This window comes from Phragmites australis, chromosome 2, assembly GCF_958298935.1.
Source record: "Phragmites australis chromosome 2, lpPhrAust1.1, whole genome shotgun sequence".
Lineage (NCBI taxonomy): Eukaryota > Viridiplantae > Streptophyta > Magnoliopsida > Poales > Poaceae > Phragmites > Phragmites australis.
Window position 1 is genome coordinate 26554571 of NC_084922.1, and position 12787 is coordinate 26567357.

Sequence of the window (12787 nt, forward strand, 5' to 3'; positions counted from 1 at the left end):
AAATGGCCGCTGGTCAGCCATGTTTGCTGCTGCAATGGGAGAGAAATTGGTTTCTAAAGTATGGTGAGAACATATCTGCAGCACCGGAGGCATTCGCAGATCATTTTGGAGGATGGTAGCAGACTAGTTGGTGGATAACTATGTTTTCAAGGGCTTCAAAGGTATGCCCTACCCTGGAAAACACTTTTGTCAGTCAGCGAAATGCCATCCATTGTGCATATCTACCGGTAAGTCTCCATCGTGACATTCACAGCTGTAGTTTGAATGGAACTCTCCTTTTCCCTACCTTATCAGCTTTTGTAGTGTTTGATTATTGATTACTAATTCATATACATCATCCACCCTGTCAAGGCATAATTTTCAACCATCTTCAGAAGCACTAGTAGTAGTAAGAAATTAGTTCATACTGCATAGACTATTAGACTTAGGAAGCAAGGAACTATGACAAGCAGAATGAAGTCAGCAGTGTCGTTATTCCAACACAGCATGATCTATTATTCTTAGACGGTTGCAGTTAATGGGACGCCATGGTGAGGTTGCCATCTTGTTCACGTCACTACCTTCACCAGCACTGCTACTTTTTCAGATCTAACAGCCACAAGGACTCAGGGTGGACAGTGGTCCATTCCTCCCTGATAGAGATTCTCCAAGCTCGCGGTGCTCACCGCTCACCACCGTCTCGCCTGGGATGTCAGCACCGGCAATGGCCAGGCCACGATCGGTGTAAGCGCTCCAAGTCTCCAACTCATTCTTCTCCTGTAAACCAGTACCTACAGCTCCAAGTCTCCAACTCCTCCTCCTGTAAACCAGTACCTACAGTGCGGCAGTGACATGGTTAGCGCGTCGTGCAGGTCGCAGAGCACTACGACAGTGTGCTGGCCACGGACGCGACGTGAACGCGGAGCAGCTGTGGTGTGCCGCGCCGCACCCGAGAGTTCAGTACCTGCACACCCCCGACGCCACGCCACGCCCCGCCCCGCCCGGGGATGACCTCGTCGTGGCGTTTGGCGGCGATAGCTGCGTCGACCTCATCTCAGTGGCCGAGGCAGTGCACTGGTTCGACCTCCCGGCGTTCTACGGTGTCGCCCACCAGGTCCTGCAGCGGCCCGGCGGGGTGATGGCGGTCTGGGGCTGCAAGTACAGCATCAGCCCCGTGGAGGACATGATGGCGCGCTTCCTCCACACCACCCTGCCTCACTGGGACTCCCGGGCTCGGTAGAACACCGTGACAACCATAGTTGTTACGGCGGCGTGGCGTGGCGCGGCGATCCACCACCTTCACAACTTTACAGCGATATGACGCGTGGCGTGACGAATAGCAATATAAATGTAGCACAAAAGATAAATAGCAATATAAATATAGCACAAAAGACATAGCACTCTCTCATCAATCATCATTCAAAGTTTCAAATATCTCATCTCTCAAAAGTCATCTAATGCAAACTCATCGAAATCGTTTGAAGCATCCATATTCTCCGCATCATCTTCAATAACATCCATTGGTTTGTCACCAAAATCATCAACATCAACATCAACATCATCCACAATGATGTCTTCTTCCTCTCCATCCTCCTCATCATCTTCAACCACTCTTGCTTCTTCAACAACTCTTGATATATGTCTTGCACGACGAGTGTAGGTCCTAGGAAGGTTACGACATCGAAGCTCATGTGATGCACCAATTGCTTCATCAACTTGGTCCCATGTGATGTCCAAAGCACTAGAACATTAAGGTTGAGCCGTTAGATCAACCCATTCATTTTTCCAATCAAAGTCTTCCATAACCAAAGGATCATAGTTTTTACCCGCTTCCTCACGGCATTTTTAGAACCTACTAGTCATTTTCCGGTTGTAGGCAACATAAACCAAATTATTCAACCTTTTATGCTCTAGCCGGTTTCTCTTCTTTGTATGAATCTACAAGCAACCATAAAAGCAAGCAAAGTTAACAAAAATGTATTATTAATTTTGCTAATTGAAATGTGAAACTTGAGTACTTCACTTACAAATTCAAAAGTGCTCCAATTACTCTCACAACCAGATGATGAAGCACAAAGACTAACAATACGCTTAGCAAATCTTTGTAAGTCAATAGATCGACCACCATACGCACGCCACCAATCAACTAAATTAACAATAAACATGCATATATTACGGGTTAAGCTGTAAATAATATGCTGTAATTAAAATTTCAAATCACTTACGAGCGTTCTTTGACTTCATAGTTTGGAGGGCCATACAATTCTTGAAGATGCCTCCACGTTGATCTTCGTAGAGTATGGATTGTTCTTCAATTTTGTTTCGAATGGTCTCATCTTCCATCATTCGTGCAAGCACATCATTGAAACAACCCCTTAGGTGCCCAACATATTCATCATTCTCCTTTTGGATGGTATAGAATTTTCCTGGGTTCAAAAAGCCATAGAGTGGGATGTCCATTTGCCTATCCCAACGACCCTCAATAATTTGTAAGATATTATTGAGCAAGCTTCTCTTGTTTTCAGTACAGAAGGCAGCCTTTATCCTCTCTTTTGCATGATTCATGAGAGAAGCAACCTCTGGCATGGCAGGCCTCTCATCACCATCAACCACCCTCAACACAATGATAAGTGGTAGAGAAGCTCTAAGGCAATCCTCAACAGAGTTCCAAAATTCCCTAGAAAGCACAATATCATACACTTTTTTCCCGGCCTCTGTCTTTGCTAGTTTGCAACTCGTCCAATCATCAGAGGGATATCTCAGTGCATCTCTATGCTTGTGCAAACTTTGTAAGGTGAGAAATGTGGTAGCAAACCGAGTTGCTGCTGGTCTCACAAGATCCCTACCACCTGTCTTCTCCCTCATTGCACTAAGAAGTCTTCCATACCTATAGATGAAAGTAGTGACATGACGGGCACGTGAGATAGGCTTCTTGAATGCCTTCAACTTTCCAACATCTTCCAACATAAGATCCAAGCAATGTGCAGCACAAGGTGTCCAATAAAGCGTAGGAAACCTCTCCATGAGAAGCTTGCCCGCTGCCTTATAGTTAGCCCCATTGTCAGTGACAACTTGCACAACTTTATCAACGCTAATGTCGCTTATTCTCTTCTCTAACAAATCAGCTAGCATCACTTGATCATGAACTTCACTTGATGCATCAATCGACTCTAAGAAGAAAGTCCCATTTGGACTATTGACTAGAAAATTGATCAAATGGTGCCCTCTCCTATCCATCCATCTATCTGATATTAATGTGCAACCATATTGCTTCCATGCATCCTCATGCCTCTTCCTCAAATCATCTGTTTCCTTAACAACCTTCTCGAGTAATGGCTTCCTAAGCTCATGGTAGGATGGAGGCTTGTACCCAGAACCATATTGTGCAGTGGCCTCTATAGCAATCTCAAATTGCCTAGAATTTGCGGCATTGAATGGTATGCCACACTCATAAAAGAACCTGGCCCACTCCAAGTTGACAGCATCTCTTTCTTCTTTTGTCCTTATGCTAGCTTGGATACTGATCTGAGAAGGACCCTTCGAATGTCTTTCTTCCACAACCTCTTTTGGAGTTCTCCTAAGCATTGAACCGACTGACTTTGTGTTGGGCTCTTTTGGTGCTATGAACTTCAAAAAGCTAGATTGTTTCCTTTTGGCAGCTGTCCCTGAACTAAGATGCACAATACTTCTAGAAGCATCTTGGGACTCCTCTGTCACATCAAGCACATCATCATCTTCTCTTTGAAGCTCTCCACCATCATCAAGCAGAAGTGGTCTCTTCTTGCCCTTCAAAGCAGCTTGCATCTCCTGAGCAATAGCTGGTGTGGTTTTAGCACACTTCAGAATATCTCCATAACCACCTACAAGATGCTCCTTGAGCCTTGTAATTCCTCCATTTACAGTTCTATCACATAAGCAACACTGCAAGAGATCTCTATTACCAATAGTCGGCCAAAATGCATATTTCCATCCAGGATCATTTGACCTTCCCGGCTTGCGCTTTGGATCAGTCTTTGGATCATAATTTGATGCGGCGTCCGAGGCCTCCGCACTTCTAGTCCCTTGAGTAGCCATATTCTGAAAAAAAGTGACAACAACTTAGTTTGATTGTTTTTTCCTAATTAAATTGGTATTTAACTTTGAATCTTGATTGTTTTTTTCTAATTACATTGGTATTTGAATGTAATTGTAATCTTGACTGTACAAAATACTAGTTTTCTATTTTTTTCTTTACACTTCAGTACGTAGCAATATCCTATGGATGTGTTTGGATGGGTGGCTCAGTTCGCATGCATCTGTCGATGCAGTACGCTCACGCAGAAGTTTGTTTGGATGTTTGGATCAGCGTTCGAGGCCTGCACCCGTCCATGCAGCTGCATCCATCCAGCCAGGCTTGGGGAAACGTCGGAATCAGCCATTTCCGTCGGGCATGGCTAGGGAGATACAAAATATTGTGTATACGAATTTTTTTTATTTAACTTTTGATTTTATTTAAAGGTCCAAAATTCTAAATATTTTCGTGAACAAATTAGAGATCACTAACAACTCATTTTAATTAGTTTGATCTGAAAAGCTCAAGTTAATATTTAATTAAAATTCTCCAAAAACATAAAAAATTCACTAATATTTTTATCCAGTGATGTACTAATTTATAAAAATATTTTCAACCTAGATTATTTGGTAAAAAAGTGAGTTTCTTTGTATTACAATATATACTCATGCAGACAACCAAATACAATCTCTTCTCAACCAGACTAAACACATGCAACCAACCAAACAAATCCTACTATATCTTTTCAACCTATCTCAACTCAACCTATAAAACTCATACAATCGTATTAAGACATACGAACAACCAAACATGCCCTGACTGTTCGTGGTTAGAACTAGCGGCTAAGTCATGCAGTCCTTAGGTTGCAGCAGGGATTGCACCGGATCTCCGTTCTCCGTCCAACTCGGGCCAAGCCATCTCTGTCTCGCTCTATACAAATTAACCTCGTCCACCTCCAAAGCTGGCTTCCTCCTCAGTCCTCCTCCCCCTTCTCCATCTCATGCCTCCACCATCCTCCCCTAGAACCCTCGCCCCTCCTCTAATCCACCTCTCTCCGATCGCCCCCTGACCCGCCGCGCCAGATCCTCCCCGGAATTCCACGCGGAATTCCGGTTCGGATCGAATTGCCCCCGATCAAGTACGAACGCCTACCTGAGGCGGGGAATCCTCGGGCGGGGGGGGGGGGGAGGGGGTGTTTCTTGATTCCTTTTTAGTGCCGCGATGGGAGCGCCGAAGCAGCGGTGGACGCCGGAGGAGGAAGCCGCGCTCAAGGCCGGCGTGGCCAAACACGGGCCGGGCAAGTGGCGCACCATCCTCCGGGACCCTGAGTTCAGTGCGCTCCTGCGCCTCCGCTCCAATGTTGACCTCAAGGTTGGTTGGCGCGCGCGACTCAATCCTCCGTTTTGCTCGGATCGGTGGGTAGGGTCGGCGTTTTTTGTGAATTTTTGGCAGTGGGTTTTGCCGATCAGCGACGGGCGGGTAGGAAGGAAATCTCGAGTCTTTGGGTTCAAAGGTTGCGGTTTTGGACGGCCTGGGAAGCCGGGCGTGTTCCTAGTGTTGTTTTAGATCGGGATTTTAGGTGGTTGTGGTTGCGATTGCCTTGTAGGATTTGTTCTTGAGATAATTGTTACTATTTTGGTCGGATCAGCGAGAGTGATCTCTCTCTTTGGGACAGTGGTGATGGAACTTCTTGCCATTTTGATGTTTCAAAAGCTACCATCATAGCCATGGGTTGCCTTCTCCCTTTTTTCCACTCCACATTGAGATCTTGTTCATCTTGGTGTTAGTTAGGTCTTGAAGATTGCTTCGGAAGTCACTTCCACTATGCCCAATTGAAGGAGTTGGATTCTAGGTTGTAGAGTGGTTTTCTCGTTGGGTGCTACTGTGCTAGTGACCTTGATACATTGCTGAAAGTTGTGCTGTTAGATGAAAGAAAAATCATTTTAGATGGAACAAACGATCAAATGCCACGTTTTGTTGTTTTTCATCAATTCGCTACTGATAATGTAGAATTGAAATGTATCCTATGAGCTCATGCTATATTTTTCTTAGAGCTAGGCTCGTGCCTTAACTAGGATTTGTTTTGTAATTTAATGCTAAACGTTGTACACCAATTGTATTGAGTCTCCAAGAGTTTTTTTAAAAATGTTTTTGTATATCATCAAGTACAAATGAATCTTATTGTGATTGGTATGGTCTGATTGTGTAGGACAAGTGGCGCAACTTGAGCGTCACTGCTGGAGGTTATGGGTCTAGGGAGAAGGCGAGAATGGCATTGAAGAAAGGCAGGCGTGTGCCTAAGGTTACTGCTGAGCCAATGGATGTTGATGCAAATGATATGGATGATGATCATAATGCCATCATTGATGCAAAACCATTAGCAATGGCTGTGGAACCCTTGCAGCTTGAGAGCAGTTCAGAGAAGTCAGTTGCTAGGTTAGTAGACTCGGTGCAAATATTTTATCAAAGCTGCTTCATATGCACTTTACAAGTAATCTGCATGATTGATTGCCCAGGCTTGCTTTTGGTGAGTATATTTTTTGAATATATTATAGTGCTATTTGATACCTCCCATTCTAATTGGAACTAGCTGAACACTGAAATTCAGAAGTTTATTTTTATGGAAATTATTTTCAAACCATATTAGGCTAGCTGAATCATCTTTACCAAAAACCAATGTAGGGCTTTGTGCGCTGTTGTATTTTGGACAGGCTAGCATGATTATGATTATGTCTATACTAACATTTGCATCGTTCAAGCGTATCAGAGGGACAAAATAAAAGGAAAGATGCAAATAGCTATATTGTGGCAAATGAAATGCATATTCTGTATCATATGCGTTAACCTGCATAATTTTCATTGGATAAATCAGTTTGATTATGAGTTATCTCTCTCTTGACTGGATTAATTACTAAAAGGTTTATTGTGTCCTGCTATTGCTACAATTTTTTAGTAAAAATGATAGATGACTATTTACATAACATATATTGTACAGTGGCCTTGCTTTTGAGGTGATGGCAGTACAAATGGATAATTATATGAAGAACCCTTACATGAGAAGATGGAAACCTGTATGGTCAACATATAATAACAACAGGAAACTATGCACATGCATACGTTGGACCGTTATGATCAGTGCAATAAACAACTGTGAATTATGTGCATGTAGACATCACAACATTCTCAAACAGAAATCAGATTAATAAATGTTGACCTGACCAATCTTTTACTATACCAGTTGGGCAATGGGATTTCAAGTTAGAACGTTATTAAAATGTATTGAATAACTAACTATTATATCTTCCTGTGTGTAATACACAATGCATGGCCGTTGATCTGCTCAGGGAAGCTATACTAAATACGGTATTTGATGTGTCCTCATGTGGTAGATCCGTAGATGGATAATCTGTGCTGCATAGCAATTTTAATATATTTGCCCTCTATATGCTATACTTGAGATGTTCTGGTGGTGGCGTAACTTGTTCGTATGGTGGATGATGTAGGTCTAGAACACACTTCTCCATTTTTTTTTAAAAAAAACTAGTTGTCGGAACTTGGAATGTACAGTTGACACAGATACATCCCCTTCATTCCATACCTTAGACAGCACTGAACCTGATGTTCAATTCTGTACATGTTTTAGTTGTCTTGCTATAAAAGTCAATATTTTTGTACAATATACATGTTTGATAGTACATCGTGACACATGCTCGTTATTTTTTGTTTATATAATTGAGGTTACGTCTCTATTCAGAAATTGAAATCCACATTGCTTTGTGCATTTTACTAAAATTATTACTCTCCAACTCAATGCGTTCAGCATACTGCTTTTCTTGATGCTTGGTCATCCAGTGTGATTTTTAATGTACGTCTGTAATTTTTGCAGGCTTGATGACCTGATATTGGAAGCTATAAAGAAGCTTAAGGAGCCTTCTGGGTCTAATAAGACGGCCATTGCTGCCTATATCGAGGTAAATGGCTACCAACTTATAATGTATTCGCTTGTTTCCTTTTTATGTTATTTGTTTTGCTGTACATCAGTTTTGTCATGCTATTTCCTTTTTGTGATAATCCTTTTTACCTTTTTTTTTTTGGTCTCTAACGTGAATTATCTGTATGTTTAGGAGCAATACTGGCCACCTGCTGATTTTCAGCGCCTACTGTCTACAAAATTGAAGGCATTGGTTTCTTCTGAAAAATTGATGAAGGTCACCCCCCCCCCTACCTCTCAATATATGATCAAAAGGGTGGCAGAGGCAGACTTAAAAGTTGGTTACTATTTTAATTGTGATTGTAGGTAAACCAGAAGTACAGAATTGCACCAAGTTCACCTTCCTTAGGCGGAAAGAGCACCAAGGTGTATTACTCTGAAGAGATGAACGGAGAAAATAATGTTAAACAGCTAACTAAGCCTCAAGTGGATGCTGAACTGGAGAAGATGAAAGGCATGACTAAGGAAGAGGCAGCAGCATTTGCTGCCAAGGCAGTTGCCGAGGCAGAAGTAGCCATCGCAGAAGCTGAGGAGGCTGCAAGGGTTGCAGAGGCTGCAGAAACTGATGCTGAAGCTGCAAAGGCTTTTCTTGAAACTGTCACGTCGACAATGAAAAACAGAAATGCTGCTTCTATGGTAGAGTGCACACATTCTTTGTTACAACATTTATGAGATGAGTGATATTTGCCTGTAGATAAACCCTACAGCTGACAACACTTCGATAAATGCAGATGCTTCGAGCTTGCTGATCCTCTCTACCGATGCCATCATATGGTTTTAGTCAGTAGAACTTGTTATGACAACACCGGTGTTCTGCTGCAAAGCTTTTGTTCCGATAGATGAGTTTCTTGTATAGCCTTATAGATCAAGATGCTTCAATGGGTGGGGTTTCAACATCTTGCTGCTGGTCCTGACTGCTGTGCTAGCCAATCAACAGTATAATAATAACACGAATGATCGGGAAAGAAGTCTTCATTTTTTTTTCCTTCCCCCATTGTGTTGCTTTGTAATTAAACTCTAGCCCTTTTCCTTTAGAAATTATGTCGTCAAATAGAACTGTAGTGGAAAGAAAATGTCGGAAAGCTGCTTTAGTTATGCAAATTGCTGTGATAAGATATTTCTAGATATGATGATTTGATGACAGCATGTACCATTATATATAATTCGCACCTCTGCTGGGTTTTTAATACTTTTAGGTATATTCTCGGTATGATTGCCAGTTACTGTGCGTAGGACATGGATAGTCTCTAGTTAATTACCCATACGTTGAACTGAGACAAAGAAAAATGTATTCGAAGTTGGTTCACATGACAATAAGTTTACATTCATGCGAATGAAAAACCAATAAGATACGAGATCAAATCTTCAAACCACTTTATAAAAAATAGTTAATTGCCCGTACGTTGCAACAGGATAATAAAAATGCATTCAAACCAATAGGTCAGGAGACCAAATCTTCAAGCTATTTTATAAGAAATTTTAAATTCTGGTTTTAGATAGCCACAATAGAGATCTACATTGATAGGTATTACATCCCAATATTCCATATCAACCCTTACTAATAACACTTTATAAGAAATTGACAAACAATATAATATACAACTTCTCAAATGTCATACATATCAAAAGGTATTCAAGGATTCAGATCATTATACAAATGCATTAAGAAATAGGTATATACAGAACCAGATAACAAACATTATGAGCAATAGGAGAAAATTTTATGTAACCTTAATGCTGCATATCACCAGAAATACGTGCCTCTTTTATTTTGCATTGATGGATAAGGATAACATCCTGAGCACTCAGGCCTAGCTTATAAGGAGCGCCAATGCAATATCTTTTAAGAAAATGAAAGTCATGCAGCCACGATTCCAAACCTTTTTGAAATGGAAAGTGTATTAAAATTCATCATTGTTGCTTAGTAGTACAAACAATCAATCTTCCTATACTATGAATAAAAAACACATTAGTAGCAATAACAGTCAGGTAAGCATCGAACTTAATAATTTTAAAGTTTCACTTTGTGCACCTCATCTGATTCGACCCCTGTAGCAACAACTCTGCTCCTTCCTAGATTATTCATATCTTTAGTACAGAGAACCGCGTATCACTGCTAACCTCTTTCTCTTCTATGTTGTCTTCATAGTCAATCGCATCACCAAGGCCTTCTCCCTTCCACTTCCATCGATAGCCTTAAATTAACCATAAATAAAAATAGGTAGAATATCATGTATATAAGTTCATGAATATTATAGAGCCTTCTGAAAATTATTCTAAGAGTGTGGATAGAAAAACTAATATTATACATGTCATTACAGAGTGCAATGATAAATATTAGGTCTATCAATTCATACACTTCACATGCAATATCTTGTGAATATCACCTCTGAAAAGTCTAACACACCTCAGCAGTGTTGTTGTCTTCATCCATCTAGGTGAGGTTATAAACTTCATCCAAAAGAAAACCCTGCTATAAAATAGATGGTTGATTAATTTATGCCATATGATACATACTGAACTAAATGCTCTCTCATTGTGACGAGAATAAAACAGGCATAGGAAGGCTGATGCAAGAAATTGTTTAGTTACAGAAAAAATAGTATAATTCCTATGAAATCCTATAGGAGTTATAAAAATATTGTAAGCGTTCTCATGCAAAAATGGTGAAAATCGTATAGAACTTATTTTATCATCATTGAAATTACTGAAAATTAATTATAAGAAGGGATCGGATAGAGAGGCCAAGACCAATATGTTTTCCCTGAGATATAATGAGATAAAATAGTTGAAGGGCTCCATGGGAGGGATCCATCGACTCCTTGGTTCTCGCCAACCAAAAGAGCATCTGCAAGAAAAAATCCAAACGTATCAGGAATTTGGTGCCAGCATAGTACCATGGCATACAAAAATCTAAAAATCATATGAGTTGGCCTGTCCCGTACTTCAATTCCTTAATATTCCTACTACTCTGGTTCATCTTTTGGCATTCTGCAAACAATCATCTCAGACTATGGATGCTAGCAATAGGAATATTAAGAAAGCGAAGCTTTCATCCAGCTATCGGCACCAGCTTAAACAAAAATTCAGAACCCACCAAGGTAGTTTCAATTTACTAAGTAAACACAATTATGGGACTTGGCATTATTTCAAGAACTTGTAGTTCAAGTAGATTTATAAATTACAACAGAGCACAAAGAATTACAATATCTACAGAAAACATTGATTTATTCAAAAAAAGGTGCTATGAGTGGTATATGTACCTCAATTGCAGAGATCATTTTAGAACCCTAGAAATCCATTGTCTCCTTCCACTCATATAATCCTTCAAGCATAACAGGTTCTGAGTTTAGCTCCTAAAAAAGGTTACTTAACAACTTAGTATAAGAAACACCTAATTACCACCCATGATACATGGCATATGCTAGTTTCTAGAATTTGACATCACACAGAAAAAATCACGTAGAAATCACAAACCTTGAAGCGGGTACTCGCGGGACAAGGACCCACTTGCCACATGTACAGCCATTTCGAGTCCGGTCCTTTAGGGGTGGCTGACTGAAACTCTTTGGGCATACTCTTGATCTTCTTTTGCATGTCCTTGTCCACGAAGATGCGAGGAACCTCAACACCTTTGGGTGTCACTCCAATGGTCCAACCTTCTCATGAACAAGCATCAACAAAAGCCATCATTAGTTCAGGTTTTTTACCACACATTGAGCATAATCTTAATATATGAGAATGTGTCTGAGCATAATCTTATATTGAGCATAATCTTATTATTTGCGAATTCGTATTGCAACTGATCACATTGGTGTGGTCTAGATCTAGCAAAAGTGGTGTTCATCCCAACATCATGATTCAGCTTTTAGAGCCGTCCAAATTCCTAAACTTAAACCTCCGATCCCATCAAACCGCATGGTGAATTTGCCTCACAAACACAACATGAAGGGGAGGGGACGATGGTGCAGGTACCTAGTAGTAGAGGTGGGGGCGTTCCTCGAGGCGCTTCGCGTTGGCGGATCAGGCGAAGTAGTGTTCGACGACATCGAGGAAGCGGTTGTTGTTGGTGGCGGAGTAGCACGAGTCCTTCACCAAAAGCTCCCATTGTCCCACTGGCTGGCACTCACCATTGCGCACAGCGCACGCAACACCTCTTCATCCGTCGGCGCAACGGTCGGGTCGCCCGCGACCCCAAGGTACAGCACGTGCCCCAATTGACGATAGTTCGGATTCCACATGGTGATCCTGCCTGAAGAAAAATTGGAGACGGTCGATGGCCACCGCGCCAGCGTGGAGATCTAGCCAGGGTAGCGCAATGGGAGACAGATCCACCACCAAACGTGCAAAGGGTAGCGGCAGCTTGGAGGGCTGGAGTGAGGGTGACCTTGATAACGACTCCATGGAGTAGATCGGGGTAGAGGAAGGCGGGGGAGAGTTGGACGGAGTAGGCTATAGCGAAGGAGATCTGGCCGCGTTGTCGAGCGTGGAGTAGCGGGGGCCGCACGGAGGAGTGGCGCTCCGATGCGGGCGCAGAAGCGGGGTCACGACCCAGAGTCGGGGGAGGCGGTTCTCAGGCGTGGAGCCAGCGAGTAGGGGACCTTGAGTGTGATAGGGAGGTCGACGGCCACAGGCGACGCCGGTCGTTAGCGGTAGGACGAGGAACCCTAGCCCCTCTCGCCAGGACCATTAGGAGCAGAATGGGGAGCGCATGCGTGCGATGCGAGGAGGGTGGGCATTCTGTTTTGCATGATTTGGGATGGGAC

The 12787-nt window shown here is 42.1% G+C and overlaps 3 protein-coding genes and 2 pseudogenes across 3 annotated transcripts; 2 read left to right on the plus strand and 3 right to left on the minus strand.

Annotated features, from left to right (window-relative positions):
* The first annotated feature begins 2 nt into the window (after nucleotides 1–2).
* On the plus strand, nucleotides 3–1309 carry LOC133904481 (uncharacterized; annotated as a pseudogene).
* Nucleotides 1310–1805: 496 nt separating this feature from the next.
* LOC133905895 (uncharacterized) lies at nucleotides 1806–2411 on the minus strand. Its single transcript, XM_062347690.1, has 3 exons — nucleotides 2205–2411; nucleotides 2007–2125; nucleotides 1806–1917 (listed from the first exon to the last, which is right to left on the minus strand). Exons 1-3 carry the CDS (start codon nucleotides 2323–2325, stop codon nucleotides 1825–1827), a joined length of 333 nt encoding a protein of 110 aa, XP_062203674.1. The 5' UTR covers nucleotides 2326–2411; the 3' UTR covers nucleotides 1806–1824.
* Nucleotides 2355–4397, minus strand: LOC133904489 (uncharacterized). The gene is made up of 3 exons (XM_062346001.1): nucleotides 4290–4397; nucleotides 2557–4056; nucleotides 2355–2405 (listed from the first exon to the last, which is right to left on the minus strand). Exons 1-3 carry the CDS (start codon nucleotides 4395–4397, stop codon nucleotides 2355–2357), a joined length of 1659 nt encoding a protein of 552 aa, XP_062201985.1.
* A 560-nt stretch (nucleotides 4398–4957) lies between these two features.
* LOC133905902 (single myb histone 1-like) lies at nucleotides 4958–9222 on the plus strand. Its single transcript, XM_062347702.1, has 6 exons — nucleotides 4958–5401; nucleotides 6240–6466; nucleotides 7917–8001; nucleotides 8155–8238; nucleotides 8328–8657; nucleotides 8753–9222. The coding sequence occupies exons 1-6, from the start codon at nucleotides 5252–5254 to the stop codon at nucleotides 8768–8770; spliced, it is 894 nt and encodes a 297-aa protein (XP_062203686.1). The 5' UTR covers nucleotides 4958–5251; the 3' UTR covers nucleotides 8771–9222.
* Nucleotides 9223–11185: 1963 nt separating this feature from the next.
* LOC133904506 (uncharacterized) lies at nucleotides 11186–12262 on the minus strand (annotated as a pseudogene).
* Between the last annotated feature and the right edge of the window lie 525 nt (nucleotides 12263–12787).